Here is a 16,654-nt window from a genome sequence, read left to right as displayed (position 1 = left end):
GTCGCATCGGTCGATATAAATATAACGTCTTATCCTTTAGGCCACGACGACTTCAACATGAACTTAGTAATGAAGATGATTACCTGACATTAATAAAAAGCTTGAGATCAATAAGTAAAGAACTTTTCTTCTGTTTGTTACAGCACGCGAACGCCGTGAGGGACTCCGCTAAGTTGATCCTCGACGCTCCACAACCGGAGGCCGAAGATGCCATCATTCTGGCAAAAGCACTGCGCTCCCGTCCCCCGGTCAACATGCTCCCGGCCGCCAAAGCCGGCACGTTCTTCGCCAGAGACAACCTCTCCAACTTCATCGACTGGTGTCGTAAGGCGCTCGGCATTTTAGAGTGCCTACTCTTCGAAACTGACGATCTATGTCTCAGGAAAAATGAAAAGCACGTCGTTCTCTGCTTGCTCGAGGTAGCCAGGAAGGGAGCCGTGCTTGGTATGCCAGCACCTCTACTAGTGCAGATGGAGAAGCAGATTGAGAGAGAATTGGCAGGGGAAGAGTTACGGCCCGATGATTCTGCTCTAGGATTGACAGTGCCTACTGGGCCCCAGCCCCAATTGGTGACCAACGATCTGAGGAGTTTGGACGAGAGAGTCAGGGACTTGGTGGAGCGATGCTCCTGCCCCACGCAGTTCCCTATGGTCAGGGTCTCAGAGGGAAAATACAGGATTGGCGACACCAGGATGCTGATTTTTGTTAGGGTAAGTCTTTATCACAGTACACAGACAAAGGTTTAAAATTTTTCGTATTAGACAAACATTGATGGGTAGCGGGATGGGTAGTGAAATATTTTATGAGCATATTGTAGTATATTAGGGTGAAATTAGTTTCTGCTGGGTTTGAATATACTCGTATATGTTTCATTCGTGTTTTCGAAGTAGGAAATTGAAAATAAATCAAAGTAATTCTGTAGCCTCTTTACATTAAATCAACTTTATAAAAATGAAAAGGCAATTCTACGTTGAAATTTTACTTTTACGATTTTTGTTATATTATTTCCGATGTTTCAAATATATGCATAATATACTTAACAGCTTTAATGAAGTTAAGATGAGATTAAATCGTGAAATTAGTTGTAATTATGTCCACAATTCGTGAGTCAGAAGAAAATACCTACATACTTCATTACAATCACTAAAAACAGTCGCTTTCTCTGTCCCTATATCTGTCTGTCCCTATATATGCTTAAACCTTTAAAACTACGCAACGGATTTTGATGCGGTTTTTTTAAATAGATAGAGTGATTGAAGAGGAAGGTTTTTATATAGAATAACATCCATTAAATAGTGGAGAAATTAATAATAAATAACAGTTTCCGAAGCGAAGCGAGGGCGGGTCGCTAGTAATGTACAAAGCTTAGTACATGCAAGTTAATTACAACGAATAATAATACTAAGAAACGAAACACAGTGATCAAGACAGCATTCACACTTAATACTCAAAAATTGTTTTTAACTCAGCCTTGAACTGCGTAAAAACTCAATAATGATTAGTGCGAAGGCTGTTTAATAAGTTAATTAGTGATGCTTTTTTGTTAATTGCTCAAGCGAAACTAAAAATACTCAACCTTGATTCGAAACAGTGACACGGTTATGTAAAAACAATACTACACCTTAAAATTATATATATAAGTTTCGCTCAAACTGAATTAAGAGTCTGATATTCAATTTAAAAATAAGATTCTAAATAAGTCATTTATTATCTTTCCTTTTACTGGTGGTAGGACCACTTGTGAGTCCGCGCGGGTAGGTACCACCGCCCTGCCTATTTCTGCCGTGAAGCAGTAATGCGTTTCGGTTTGAAGGGTGGGGTAGCCGTTGTAACTATACTGAGAACTTATATCTCAAGGTGGGTGGCGCATTTACATTGTAGATGTCTATGGGCTCCAGTAACCACTTAACACCAGGTGGGCTGTGAGCACGTCCACCCATCTAAGTAATAAAAAAAAAATTATTAAGACGCCGCATGATAAAAACTTATATTTTCATATAGTTTAGTAGATTAGTTGAACAAGTTGCAGATTAATTATCATTTTCCATAATTAAAAGTGTCCTACATTATGATTATTAGTTTGCGTTCCAAGCTTTACCTTCAGCGAGAAAGGTAAAACTGCGCTAAAGCGGAGCGCAACACCAAACAATTACTTATAACGACTGATTAATAAAATAAAACATAATTATTTCCTTAAGTTTCAATGTAACTTCGTTCGTTGAACCCAAATATTGCAAAAGATAATTACACGCTACCAAGAGTTGTCCGTCCGCACATGGCGCCTTTCGAGTTAAAAATATATTAAAATAAAAACTTTAGATTATTTCTATAAATAACCGTTCGATACTAATTAATGAGGAATAGCTATCGTTAATTAGTGCTTTAAAGGGTATACCAGATTTTTCTGTGTGCTACACGTAGGGCTGTCTGGTATTACATGAATTATTTAATTACGCACATCATTATAAGCGGTTTTGAGATAAAAATCGATTTTCGTCGAATTTAGAAGAAGATCATCAAATTCTTTTAACTCTTCATTTACCGCTATTTCTACTTCTAAATTTTCCAAAAGCTCAAAGTTGTTGGTTATTCTTAAATTGCCTCATCCCTAGCGGCTAGGACCAAGTAATCCAAGTAGTTGCCTTAATGACGGAGCAAGTGTTCCAACGCTAGTCTAGTCTAACGCGACCAAAAAACTCACATCCATGGCCATGACGTTGCCTAATTGAAGGAATGCTTAGGCTTGAGTTTGCTAAATATTCTAATTTAACTACAGATAACTTAATTATCAATAAAGCCCTACCGGATTGTCAGCCCTACAAAAAGCATAATACTGAACCAAAAACAGGTCATCTAAGGCCACACTAATAACGTCCCATCACCATAAAAGCTAATCATCGATGATTCATACCGTATCGACTCCATGTATAGGCAAATCGATTTCATATTGAAAGCAAAATGCGCGAAGCGACCTTTTGAAAATACCAACTTGGCCAAGCCTGCACTGGTAAATGAGATCTATTCAGAACTGGATCTATTTACATTGGGTGGCATTATCAAAAATGCTCAGGACCATAATTAGTTAGGTCGATTTGAAAAGGGGGCAGGCGTCTAGTTAATTTGGAGTTTCGTTCCATATTAAGGGTTGCAAGGTGAGGTCGAAAATGTTCCTTTATGTGCTCTCGTGGCATTGAACATTCGATAATTATAGATCTTATTTTATATACGACGTGTGAACTTAAGGAATACTTTTATATAATATTTACAGTGATTGTTTCTAAAATATAACTATTATATTTTTTGTCGATTATCAAATAAGGCCAATCAATTATTTTAAATTAATTCTAATTAATAATTAATTTATTTGCAAAATATCTCGAGAGTGACATCAAAATTGACTTCCAAATGTCAATGGCATGTTCACGTCATCAGAGCAAATTGATAAATGACGTTACTCTTCTACAGATCCTACGCTCGCACGTGATGGTCCGCGTGGGAGGAGGCTGGGATACCCTAGCCCACTATCTGGACAAACACGACCCTTGCCGCTGCAAGGCCCAGCACCGCACCTCGCTCTCGGCAAGGTTGGCCCGCCCTAAGCACGACCTGGTCGGCGCCACAGTCACATACGAGCGTCCAGACCCTGGCCCAACCTCCCTGCCTTACAGCAAGGAGAAGAACGATCGATACGAACCCACCTCTCTCCAATACCACGAAGAAAGACATTATACCTCCACTAACAGATTGAACGAGCCCACCAGCCTCCCGTACTTGGAGACAGAACGCTCACACTCTCCCAGCAGAAAACTGTTAGCTCCCAGGTCTATCAGTCCAGGGAGGAAGTCGTCCTCTCCTGATAGGAGAACCAAGATCGTGCCGTCGAACCACTTAGTGCCTACTCCTCTTGGCTTGAGGAACAAAAGTCCAAGGCCGGTCTCTCCAGCTCCTGCCGCAGAAAGTGCATCGGACAACGGCTCTGAAGTATCCGACGAGGGCTACAGGAGTCTGGGCGTAGTGGCCGGGTCCACCCAGGGGTCTCCGTCTACGAAGGCTCTTAACAGATACTCGCTGCACAGTCAAAATTCAATTGAAGACGCTGAATTCAATGGTGAGCTATTTTTATATTATCCACAATTCTGTAATGGCACACATCCGTTTCCATTTTTACGATTATTTCAAGAAATTCAATATATTGACATTTGTATATATGTACACAACTGTTCTCCGATCTATCTATATATACATAGTAACAATGGCAAAACAGTTATGGTATAATTTTCTTGTTTGTTTGTCATTCGTAAAAAAAATTAAATACCCCGTTTGGTTATTAAATGTCAGTACTTACTGAAAAAAAAAAAGAGAAATGCAATACATAAAATGAATTTAAATCTTTTGTCATCTATGATTATGGTCGATTTTCGAGTAATTGTAGATAATCACTACATAGTATGAAACAAAGTCGCTTTCTCTGTCCCTATATCTGTCTGTCCCTATGTATGCTTAAATCTTTAAAACTAGGCAACGGATTTTGATGCGGTTTTTTCTCATAGATAGAGTGATTGAAGAGGAAGGTTTATATGTATAATAACATCCATTAAATAGTGGAGAAATACTGTTATCAATAATAAATTACAGTTCCCTAAGCGAAGCGAGGGCGGGTCGCTAGTACATAATATATAAAATCAATGTTCCATAGTTCAAACTGAGCGACCTTCTCTATCATAGGAACGCGCGAGATATCACTGGCCCCTAGAAATGACAAACTGCTTAGAGCTACCTTAGTAAGGTCAACGATAAAGCGCTCAATAATGTAATGCAATGAACATTTGCACCTAATGACATATTTTATCCCTTCAATTTTTTTTTTATTTTTTTTCATTGCTTAGATGGGTGGACGAGCTCACAGCCCACCTGGTGTTAAGTGGATACTGGAGCCCATAGACATCTACAACGTGAATGCGCCACCCACCTTGAGATATAAGTTGTAAGGTCTCAGTATAGTTACAACGGCTGCCCCACCCTTCAAACCGAAACGCGTTACTGCTTCACGGCCGACATAGGCAGGGCGGTGGTACCTACCCGCGCGGACTTACAAGAGGTGCTACCACCAGTCAATTGAATAAAACGTAATATTTATTATATTTCATTACATGCTCATTGTTCTATTCAATGACATTGTTTTATACATTTCCCGTTCAAACGTAAAGCAATTATGAATCACAAAATAAACTGTGTTACCGAACAATGAGAACGGAATTCTGAATTTTTTTCTTCGAACTGATAAAGAAAACTATATTATTTTCATAATAATCTATATAATATATAAAAATGAATTGCTGTTCGTTAGTCTCGCTAAAACTCGAGAACGGCTGGACCGATTTGGCTAATTTTGATCTTGAATTATTTGTGGAAGTCCATAGAAGGTTTAAAAGGTAGACACAATTATGAAAATGCTCGAAATTAAATAAAAAAAACAATTTTGTTTTCCATTTGATGTGTCCCCCGTCGGACAGATTCCTTTTGTTTGTTTTAAGTTTATTTTATACAAACGTTTAGGTCTTTTATTTATCGATTGAGGCACTACGAAGTCTGCCGGGTCACCTAGTCTTCAATATAATATCACAGGAGCTTGAAGAAATGTAAGTGCTGAGAGACACTTCTTTCTGATTTCCACAAATCTTCAAATCAAAGAGACATTTCCACAAATCTTCAAAATTCATTTGCTTTCTCGTCCTGAATACAAAATACACAAAGTAACTGAAATCCTAAAAAATAATATATAGCTGGGAACAAATCACGCACGGCCATCCCCCTCCAAATTAGGATTCGCTATATTATGGGTACCATATACTTATAAACGTTTAAATACATAAATATAATGGGTGAACGAGCTCACAGCCCACCTCGTGTTAAGTGGCTACTGGAGCCCATAGACATCTACAACGTAAATGCCGCCACCTACCTTGAGATATGAGTTCTAAGTTCTCAGTATAGTTACAACAGCTAGCCCGCCCTTCAAACCGAAACGCATTACTGCTTCAAGGCAGAAATAGGCAGGGTGGTGGTATCTACCCATGTGGATTCACAAGACGTCCTACCACCTGTCTCAGTGCTTATGGATAGTACTCTATACTAACATGCATACACTGCAATGACAATAAAAATGGATTTGCTAAGAGATTATGAGTTTCTTCAGTATGCCAATATGCGTGTCTCGTAAAAGACATCTCCCTGTTCACAATGTTGTTAGTTTAGAAGTATTTAAACGGTAAAACAGTTGGACCTAACAGTCTTTAGCCATTCATCCTGTACTGTGACAATTTAACGGGACAATACAACGTGTCGGACGGCGGCGCGACATTACGAAAACATTTGCATGGCCCGCAGTCCAATCGATAAGCGAAGGCCACCGCCCCGCCTATTTCCGCCGTGAAGCAGTAATGCGTTTCGGTTCGAAGGGTGGGGTAGCCGTTGTAACTATACTGAGACCTTAGAACTTATATCTCGAGGTGGGTGGCGGCATTTACGTTGTAGATGTCTATGGGCTCCAGTAACCACTTAACATCAGGTGGGCTGTGAGCTCGTCCATCAATCTAAGCAATAAAAAAAAAGGCGATTGCTAATTAAACGCCTCAATTCGCTAGTGTGTTCCGCTTTTTATCTTATGGTGTCTAAAAGATATAGTTTGATTTCCGTAGGGGAACTACAAAATTAAATATTGGAAAAATAAACGAAAACTATACAAGCCGCAGAAAACTATTAGATTTGCTACTGGTAATCATAGACTTTTTTTTATTGCTTCGATGGGTTGATGAGCTCACAGTCCATCTGGTATTAAGTGGTTACTGGAGCCCATAGACATCTACAGTGTAAATGCGCCACCCACCTTGAGATATAAGTTCTAAGGTCTCAAGTATAGTTACAACGGTTGCCCCACTCTTTAAACCAAAACGCATTACTGCTTCACGGCAGAAATAGGCGGGGTGGTGGTACTTACCCGCGCGGACTCACAAGAGGTCCTACCACCAGTAAAAATTATCATACACATATTATCATTTTCACAGTTTTGGTTAGGCGCGTTTAAAATGTTGTCTTCGAATGAATGAATTATTCGAGTAACCTCTATTTTATAATATTATTAGCATCGTGTTTAGATCGTAGTTACATCTGAAACAATATTTAATTTAATAAAATATAAAATCGCTTCCGCTTCTGTTTTAATCCGCGGCCCGCAGACAGACATTGTTAGGACAGTTTGCAAACTCATTTAACACGAACGGCGACTAGGAATGTCACTGAAATAACTGCATTACTAATAATTTTGTGGTATTTCGCAAAACGCTAACCTCTGTAACTTGAAACGTTATATACCTATATATACATTATCATCATCATCAACAGCCCACAGTCGTCCACTGCTGGACATAGGCCATTTCCAATCCACACCACTGAGCCCGGTCTGCGGCTCTCCTCATCCACTTCTTAATTATATACATAATACACAATTCACTTTATATAACTCATCGTATTTTGGGAAGATCATAAACCGCTTATCATATCTCAGGAATCCTTTGCACGGATCTATTTAATTCTCAGGACGGTACGTGCCTGTTAGTTAATTATTAAAATTGACATACAGCTGAACGTTTTAACCTTATTATTGTTTTAAAAAGTTTCAAACTGTATAAAATTTTCTTGGTCGCCGAAGACCGAGCACTGAATACGTATGAATAAAGAATCATTATTACTTTTTAAAATAAAAGGTATTCAAAAATACCAGAAACATAGGTCGTCTGGAGAGCGCGCAGGGGTAGGTACCACCACCCTGCCTAGTATTTCACTGGGAAGCAGCAAAGCGTTTGGGGGGGAGGTAGTTCCGATTACTGACTGCGTGCTATCTCTGCAGCGCTTTTATAGCCGATACCACATCCCTAGAATTATCGAGAATATTCCACAAAAGTCGAGTATTGTGCGTTTCCGCTATCTGACAATAGATGGCGTTGTACTTTTCGAGCGTTCTAGATGCTACTAGATCGCTCGATATTCGTACGGCTATTCGGCGATAGATGGCGTTACTCTTACCGGTGTAACAGTAGCTATGACGACTTCACAAACGAGCCCTATATAAAAATTACCTCTCCCAACTCTCCAGTGAGATGTAACTACGCAACTCGAAGCCTTAAATGTGATGCGAATTTAATAAAAAAAGCTCTTATCAACGTCTCTATTGAATATTAGAACTACGTACATGGAAGGTGCTGCTTACACTTTCTATTGTATTCAAACGATAACGCGTTCACGACAGTTCGTTTGACTTGGAGGGTAGACTGAATTACCACGTGAACTAGTCTCTTCATAGTGAACCGAGAGGAAAGTAAGAATATACTGTTTACTGTTATCTTTACTGTTGCTATTTTCCTCAATGTTCCTCTCAGTTTGAAGATGAAATTGGTTTTTTTGAGGATATTTCCGACACAATTATTACTAATCCCGGTGACGAATTTTTGTGCGTCGGCGATTTCAATATAAGGAATGCTTCTTGGGAGCTGATCGGTGTTGATGGACCTGCTAGACTCTTGAATGGTGATCGGTGGGACTCACTTGTCTTTGGTCTTTCTAATTTTTTAGCTTTTAATAGTTTTAAACAATTTAATTCGATTTCTAATATAAATAAAAGATGCTTAGATTTAGTAATAAGTAATTGTGCTTGTAAGGTTGTTCGTTCGTCCCTTCCTCTTGTATCTGAGGATGATCATCATCCAGCCTTAGATATTCAGATTGAGGGGTTAGACGTGAGACCCCTACGTTCTCCTGGCCGGTCCATATTGCTTTTCCATAAAAGTGACTACTCTATTATTAACGAGGAACTTTCGAAAATTAATTGGAAACAATCTTTTATGAATTTAGATGTCGACATGGCCGTGGGCAAGTTTCATGAAATCTTAGACAAGATTATTTCTGATAATGTGCCTGTGAAGGTCGTAAGAGGTAACTCCAATTTCCCTTACTGGTACTCCTCTGCTTTAATCAAGTTGATTAAAGAAAAAAGAAAATTTCACAGGAAATGGAAATGTTATGGTCGATTGGCCGACTATTCAAGTTTTTCTGTTCTTCGTGAAAGACAAAAAGCCTTAAAAATTTGCTGTTACAATGCACACATAACAAAGTGTGAGGATGATATCTTGAAGTGCAGTAAGCAATTTTGGAGATTTGTTAAATCTAAGAGGAGTGCTGGGGACTTTCCTAACGAATTGTTCTTAAATGATAGGTGCTCATCTGATGGTTCTGAAATATGTAATTTATTTAATGTTCATTTTGGTTCTGCCTTTTTAACTAACAATACACAGTCAGCATCATCGTTAAGTTATACCCCTGCTTCTTACGACCTTAACTGTGTAGATATTTCTTCATTTTTTATTTCGGTGGGTAAAGTCAAGCAATATTTAAAAAATCTTGATATTTCCAAGTGTGCTGGTCCGGATGGTATTCCGCCTGTTTTTTTTGCGACAATGTTACGCTCAGCTGTGTTACCCTTTGCATCTTCTTTTTAATCACTCATTATCAACTGGTGTTATGCCCCGTATTTGGAAGCGGTCATTCGTGGTGCCAGTCTTTAAGAGCGGTGATAAACATAATATAGCTAACTACAGACCAATTTCTAAAATTTGTGCCATCCCTAAGATGTTTGAACGTATAGTTTATGATTTTTTATTTCCATTGATTAGGCCTCATATTATAGAGCAACAACATGGTTTTATAAGCCATAGATCTACTGAGACAAACCTCTGTGAGTTTTTGGATTATGTATTGAGCTCCATGGAGGATGGTCATCAGGTTGATGTGGTGTACACGGATTATTCCAAAGCGTTCGATCGAATAAATTTTGACATTTTGATTGAGAAATTGCATGGACTTGGGGTCCACGGTGATTTGCTGCGATGGCTTGAGTCTTATGTTAGAGATCGCAGTCAGGCTGTGACTTTCAATGGTTTTTGTTCATCATTTGCACCTGTTCCCTCGGGAGTTCCTCAGGGCTCTCATCTCGGTCCTATGTTATTTAATATATACGTCAATGACGTTTCGAATGTTTTCAGGAAATCCAAATTCATTATGTACGCTGATGACAAAAAAGTATATAAAGTTATAAAGTCCTTAAACGACTGTTTGGAATTACAGGATGATTTGAACAACTTATTTGTTTACTGTCAAAATAACTTACTCACAGTGAATACTAATAAGTGTACTATTATAACATTCTCACGTGGAAGATCGAATATCTTGTATGACTATTCTATTAATGGTCAAACTTTAGTACGCACCACAGTTGTTCGTGATTTGGGTATTTATTTGGATTCCAGTTTGATTTTTGATTTTCATGTTAATGAAATAGTAAATAAGGCTTTTCGAATGTTAGGCTTCATACTTAGAGTTGGTAAAGACTTTAAAAGACCATCTACTTTGATTCTGTTGTACAACAGTTTTGTACGGTCTATATTGGAATATGGCTCCGTCACATGGAACCCCCAATATAATATTTATATTCAGCGACTAGAAAGAGTCCAAAAAAAGTTTTTTAAGCATCTTTTATACCATTGTCGTCGCTTTAACTCTCCAGAACCGACAGAATTTGTCTCTCTAGTCGATCGCAGGCTACTGAGGGATCAAATGTTTTTATATAAAATAATAAATAACGAGATTGATTCTAGCTATCTTCTTTCCAAAATTTCATTTAAATGTAGTCGTATTTCCGCGCGTTCTAAACAGACCTTCCACATGTCCACGGCTCGAACGAAATATGCTTCTAACTCTTTTGTCCGTAGATCTTGTAGGTTGTATGATGCTAAGTTCTCTAATGCTGATATCTTTTGCTTGTCACTTGTAGCATATAGAAAAGCTGTTTTGGAGTGTTTATAGGGTGATTTGGCCCGATAAGTATTGTAGTTTTATAGTGTGAGTTAATGTATAAAATGATATGTGTGTATTGTGTTGCTTTTGTTTTTTTGTAATTTAAATTTCTAAATTTCTTTTCTTGTTCACTGTCTACTTATATGTGATTTTGATTGTGGAAACATATTTGGTTATTGTTTTAGCTATTTTTTTTTTAAATATTGTATGTTTTGTATTGTACTGTTTGTTTCCCAAATAAATAAATAAATAAATAAATAGAGTAACTATAGTGGACGGATGTGGGTGCAATTCATTTTGTTATGAAAGTAAAAGTGTGAAAGAATACGCTGTAAAATTTCGTAATATTGAATTTTCAAAGAGCGCTCAATGAATTGTTTGGTTTAATCTAATGATCCTTTTTTTAGAGTCACACCGCCCACCACGGTAAAACATGGCGGATTCCCTTTATGCTAATAATTCATTTCTCTCTTTATCAATGAATCCGTTTTGCCGTTTTCGTGTTTTGTCTCTGCATTAATTTACTTCAATTATTATTAATTGGGTTAGAATCGCGTATGAAACATCAAATATCGATTCCTTTATAATAATGACAGTAAAAACGGTGACATTGACGTTTTGATCATCAACATAAACTGTCACTTAAAGAAGTAATGCCACAGATTATATGAGTATTCAGTATTAAGGTCAATGACTTGCGACTTTTGGTTATCATTGCGCACGGCACAAACTACGTCCTTGCTCAGCCCATATCTGTCAAGTTGACTTTTTAAAATGCACGATTTGCATTACATATTTTCACTGTAGAAACTTTGATGACCAAATTTGTAATTGTTAGATTTTTATTTGTTTAAAATAGCGTTTTTAGTTCACCCCTTAGTTTGGCCTCACAAGAATATGAAACATTCATTGTTTACGCATCAGAGGAGTCACGCATTGACACATCTGTTTGCAGACACGTGTATGCACGAAAGTAATTGAAATCTTTCAATACAAGTTTGAGAATGTGTAATTGTTGAACGATTATAGCCTTTAGCAAAGCAAAACCGGACATAAATTACCAAAAAAGCAGTTTAAATAAATGTTAATAGCCGCATTATTGGTATTATCGTGGCAATTTTAACCACAGAACTGTCATGGGTTTCAGTTTGAAGAGATACATAGCTGTCAGCCTAAGTTTGAGACCTGGATTATGTTCCAAGAAGAGGGGGCAACATTCACAGTAATTTTACATCACACTCAGAAAGTCACTTGTAAAAACAGCCTTTATTTTGCGATCTTTGTATCATCGGAATGAATCAAAAATTAGTTTTGAAAACTGCGTTATTACAGAGGTTACGAAATAAGCAGACGTGGGTGGACGCCAACAAAGATCGTACAGTTGTGTCTGGTCGGAGCCTTTTATGCACACAGGAATGCAGTCTAGCGGGATAATTTATTAGATCTCAGAAAATACTTAATTAGAACCGTATTCATTGTGATAAAATGGCTTAATTCACGCACTCTGAAGTTATAGCTTTATGGGATGTGGGTTGAATATTTTTTTTAACACTATTGAAGGCATAGATGTGTCCAAATTTGTAACTAGTTAACCGATCACAATTTATATACATCCTTCTTTGTCTGAACTCATTTGATAGATTATAACATCTAACGCAAATTACGCAAAATTGTTATATCATTTTTGTTTCCCTAGTTCCCAGTAAATATTCTCAGTGAACAGGAGTATATTAACACGTATTCTTCCACCACTATCCGCTGTTAGAGTCCATCTGACGCGCTCTTTTTATACTCACAATCCGTCAATCTTCTTTTTACCCTGTCTGCAAACAATCGAACTACAAATAAACATAAAATTAGATGCAGAAATCACAATATCGTCCATAAAACAGATACAATTATGAGTACGTCTTTGACCCGGAATAGGAAATGCTCTCATAACAAGCCAGCGGCCCTTAAAAGGCGAAAACCAATGTCCTTATGTGATTCCAGAAATGGAGTATTAATTATGACACGCCGCAACAATCTGATGATTGTCGGCCAGTGCTTTTATGGACACGTTTGCACACGGCAGTTTCTAGTATTTTTTTTTAATCGGTTATTAATAGAGATTTATGACTTGAACAGTCTTCAGAACGAAGAAATATGTTAGTAGTCACAATAAATACGAACAGGCTTACAGACCATAATACAGTTATTTTAGTAGCTAGTTTAATTTATTGGTCTGATGACATTTTTGTCAATACGCTAGCTCTAGGTCATGAGTATTTCTTTTGTGAGCGTGTGGGTTTGGGTTTCATGGTGAGCACGTATATTACCGGCTCGGTATCCGTGGTCCAAAACCCAGCTGAACTTATCTTCCGTCTTCAGGTTTTAAAAGTATTGTCATTGTGAATTCTTATCTCTTGTTCGGTTGATAGTTTCAATATTGTGTCAGATTTGTGTAAAATGCGTCTTCCAATATAAGCCAAATCAAATTAATTGAGCCTGTATTTAATTTCAGAGCGTCTCGACCAAGACGACGGTTGCCATATGGATAAAGGCGACAGGGATGACTACGTGAGTATCAGCACTGGTCTCCGGAAGACCGATTTCTCAGATACGTTCTACGGAAGCCGGAAGACGAGTTCCGTTGATGAGAAATCAATTAGGGGCAGCCCCGAAAAGATCGTGGTGGTAGAGAACAATGATGCACCGAGCAAGAGCCTACGTCCTAGTCGCGGAGCTTCGGAGTCACCAACGAAGACCATCAGGAGTCGCCAGGCTAGTAGAATACCACATTCACCGGTCAGGACCAGAACCCCTAGTCGTGGTAATACACCAAGTCCAAAACATACAGCAAAGACTGCTCAAACTTCTCCAAAACTAACTCCTAAGCTGCCACCTACAGCCAGGAATACCTGGGGAGGTAGGACCGCTCCTACTCAGTCTAAGGCGAAATCCAGGCCTGCAATTGGAGCTGACACGTTCGAGAATCCAAACAGGTCCCCCAAACCAACCCCTAGAGCCTCCCCAGATGCCTTTAAGAGAAATTCACCTCTGAGAGCTAGCAGTGCAACTTTAAGGTCCCCACCGAACCAAAAGCCTCTCAGTCCTTTGCTGGAACAGATCTTGAGGTCAGCAGAAACTGCTAAAGATGACGCAAGCGTTCTGGAGAAGATGAAGGAGATAATTAGGACTTACTCAAAAGGAGACGACTCTTTATCCAGGACCAGCTCCAAGGATTCAGATTACGCTGATTTTACATCAGCCTGGGTGATGTCAGATGGGAAGCTCGAGAGGTCGATGAGCACTAGGCAGTTGTCGTCTCCGAGGAAAGACCAGAGGAACGGAGCCTCTCGCATACCGGCTCCAGTCTCCATTGGGTGCAGACGGTCCACCTCAACTTCGCAGTTCCAATGACATAGCTCGAATGATAGTATGAAAACGGAGGAATAGCTTCGGAGTAGGAGTGCAGCTTGTTGTTTAGTTTTGATAACAGATGGCGTCATCACGAAACGTGAAGTTTCCAAATTTAAATTACAGATGGCGTCAGTATTACCCCAAAAACTATCTTTGTTATCTAAACAAATATTGTACTGACCGATAGAATACATAATCAAATCGATAATTCACTTGCTAGAAAGCAAATTAACTTGACTTCGAAGAAAGCGTGATAGATTTTACTTGAGAAATTAATCGACCATATCTTTTGTAGTGAAGATTGTGCGTCCATGGTATAATAATCTATTATGAATGACATATTTTGTATAGTGACGAATAAGACTGTCAAAACGAAATTAAGATCGGATTTGTTGTCTGCGTAACTTATAGAATTTGTTCGCTTTTTTTTTATTTACAACAAAAGCACAGAAAGATCTTTAAATTGCTTTTTGTACTGGACTTGAAGTCTTGATCGATATAAATCTGGATGGAAGCTCGATTTTGAACTATTAAAAGCCAATGCGCATTGAACACGGTAACTTGTGCTCAATGAAGCTTTCACAATAATGGATGTTTAAAAAAATATAATTTTTCGATAAGTTGTTACAAGTGTTGCCTGCTCCAAAATGTAGCTTAGGACGTTTAGAATATAATTGAATATGCACTAACCCTTAAATTATATTAAGATCCCGAAATACTGTTATACTTGAAAAAGTAAAGGAAATATTCCATAGAATCTCTTGTGTTTTGTGTTTTATCATGTAAGTCTTTACTGTTATTTATAATATTTGACATAAATTCAAACATATTTCTTTTAAGAGTTTCTGGCTAATATTGGTGCTAAGTTAATATTACTTTATAATTCATTTTTGAAATAAATGTAAGTAGTTTTAGAACTAAACGAAACTTATATCAAATTTTAGATGTAACTTGAAGTTGGTAAAGTAGGTAGCTTTTTGTAACCGAAAGCTTTCGAATATTATTCGATTCAATTTTGATTCGAGTCATTTCCCAGTGGCTCCGACTCCGTGTCTCAAAGAGCACGCACGCTGAGGCGTCTTTAGAGTTCACTTAACATCGTCGTGAGGTACAAAACCTCACGTCCGAATTCGTTTATTCCGTAATCTCAAATTATTAGGTATGTAGGTTGTGAAAAGTAGATTTTATATACATAATATAACTTTTTTTCTTGACATTAAGACAGTAGGTATAATCTATGCAATAAGTATAACCGTCCAAAAATATGAATAAATCATAAAACAGATTATACTACTACCTCTTTGGTATCTAAAGCACAGATAATAAAATATTTTTGTTTAAATAGGCTTAATACATTTCTGTGCGCCATTTTCACTTCGGTCATTTGAATAGAAAATTTAATGTTCATTAAATTAATGCACGAAGTGATTGTTTTTGAATGAAAACAAAATATTTTTGGACGCGTTTCCTTTTGCTAAAATTATGATTAAGATTGAATAATGAGATAAATATTTCAGGAGATAATTTCCTGCATCCAAAACTATTATTTTTAAACAATATAAATGGCAATGTTAGTTCTGTACATGAGAAATTATTATAATTATCAATGTTTCGAATGCTGTAGTCATTTTTAAGTAATTTAGTTCAGTTATTGGCAATTTTTTTGGTGATTATCGAATAACAACTAATTAGAAGCTGGAAGTTTTTCTCCTGATTTGTGTTTTTTATTAAATAAAATACTCTATAATATTGTAGGAATTGTTAGGACTCGTATTTTCGAAGAAGAAAATAATATGTGACGTAATTACAACAAAAAAAAACTTAGGTTAATGTTCAGAAATAACTTATAGTTAATTTTAATTATTAAGGGTTAATTTTGTGTCATTGGAGAGCTTGGAACTTAGCTCTAACGTGAGGTTCAGTAACAAAAGTGTCCAGGTTCGACACATATACAAACTGGATGACTTCTGAACTCGGGCTAAATCCGAAAATACACACATATATTGTATACGCAATTTTTATTTTACCTTTACGCCTAATCTAGAGGCTAAGTGATTAATTTTAAGTTAATTATAAATCGATTTAATGTTACCAGTGATTATGCCATAGAATTGTTTTATTTCACTGAATAAATGATTTAAAAATTCATTATTGTTTGTTGTTATAACTTTTTTTTTTTGCTTAGATGGATGGACGAGCTCACAGTCCACCTGGTGTTTGTGATACCTTAGAACTCATATCTCAAGGTGGGTGGCGGCATTTATGTTGTAGATGTCTATGGGCTCCGGTAACCATTTAAAATCAGGTGGGCCGCGAGATCGTCCACACAACTAAGCAATAAAAAAAA

The 16,654-nt window shown here is 37.5% G+C and overlaps 2 protein-coding genes across 2 annotated transcripts in view; one reads left to right on the top strand and one right to left on the bottom strand.

Moving 5' to 3' along the window:
- The window catches only part of LOC101741675 (GAS2-like protein pickled eggs), a 73,717-nt gene extending 57,262 nt beyond the window's left edge, over positions 1-16,455 (top strand). The window contains exons 3-5 of the mRNA XM_038016552.2: positions 144-710; positions 3,466-4,108; positions 13,409-16,455. Of these exons, the coding sequence (XP_037872480.1) occupies positions 144-710; positions 3,466-4,108; positions 13,409-14,307 (2,109 nt within the window). The 3' untranslated portion in view covers positions 14,308-16,455. The remainder of the gene's footprint in view (positions 1-143; positions 711-3,465; positions 4,109-13,408) is intronic.
- The window catches only part of LOC101740827 (vitellogenic carboxypeptidase), a 281,799-nt gene that overhangs the window by 243,033 nt on the left and 22,112 nt on the right, over positions 1-16,654 (bottom strand). The window lies entirely within an intron of this gene.

This window comes from Bombyx mori, chromosome 16, assembly GCF_030269925.1.
Source record: "Bombyx mori chromosome 16, ASM3026992v2".
In the NCBI taxonomy this organism is placed as follows: Eukaryota; Metazoa; Arthropoda; class Insecta; order Lepidoptera; family Bombycidae; genus Bombyx; species Bombyx mori.
Note: the sequence above shows the minus strand (reverse complement) of the source record. Positions and strands in the feature narration are given on the sequence as shown.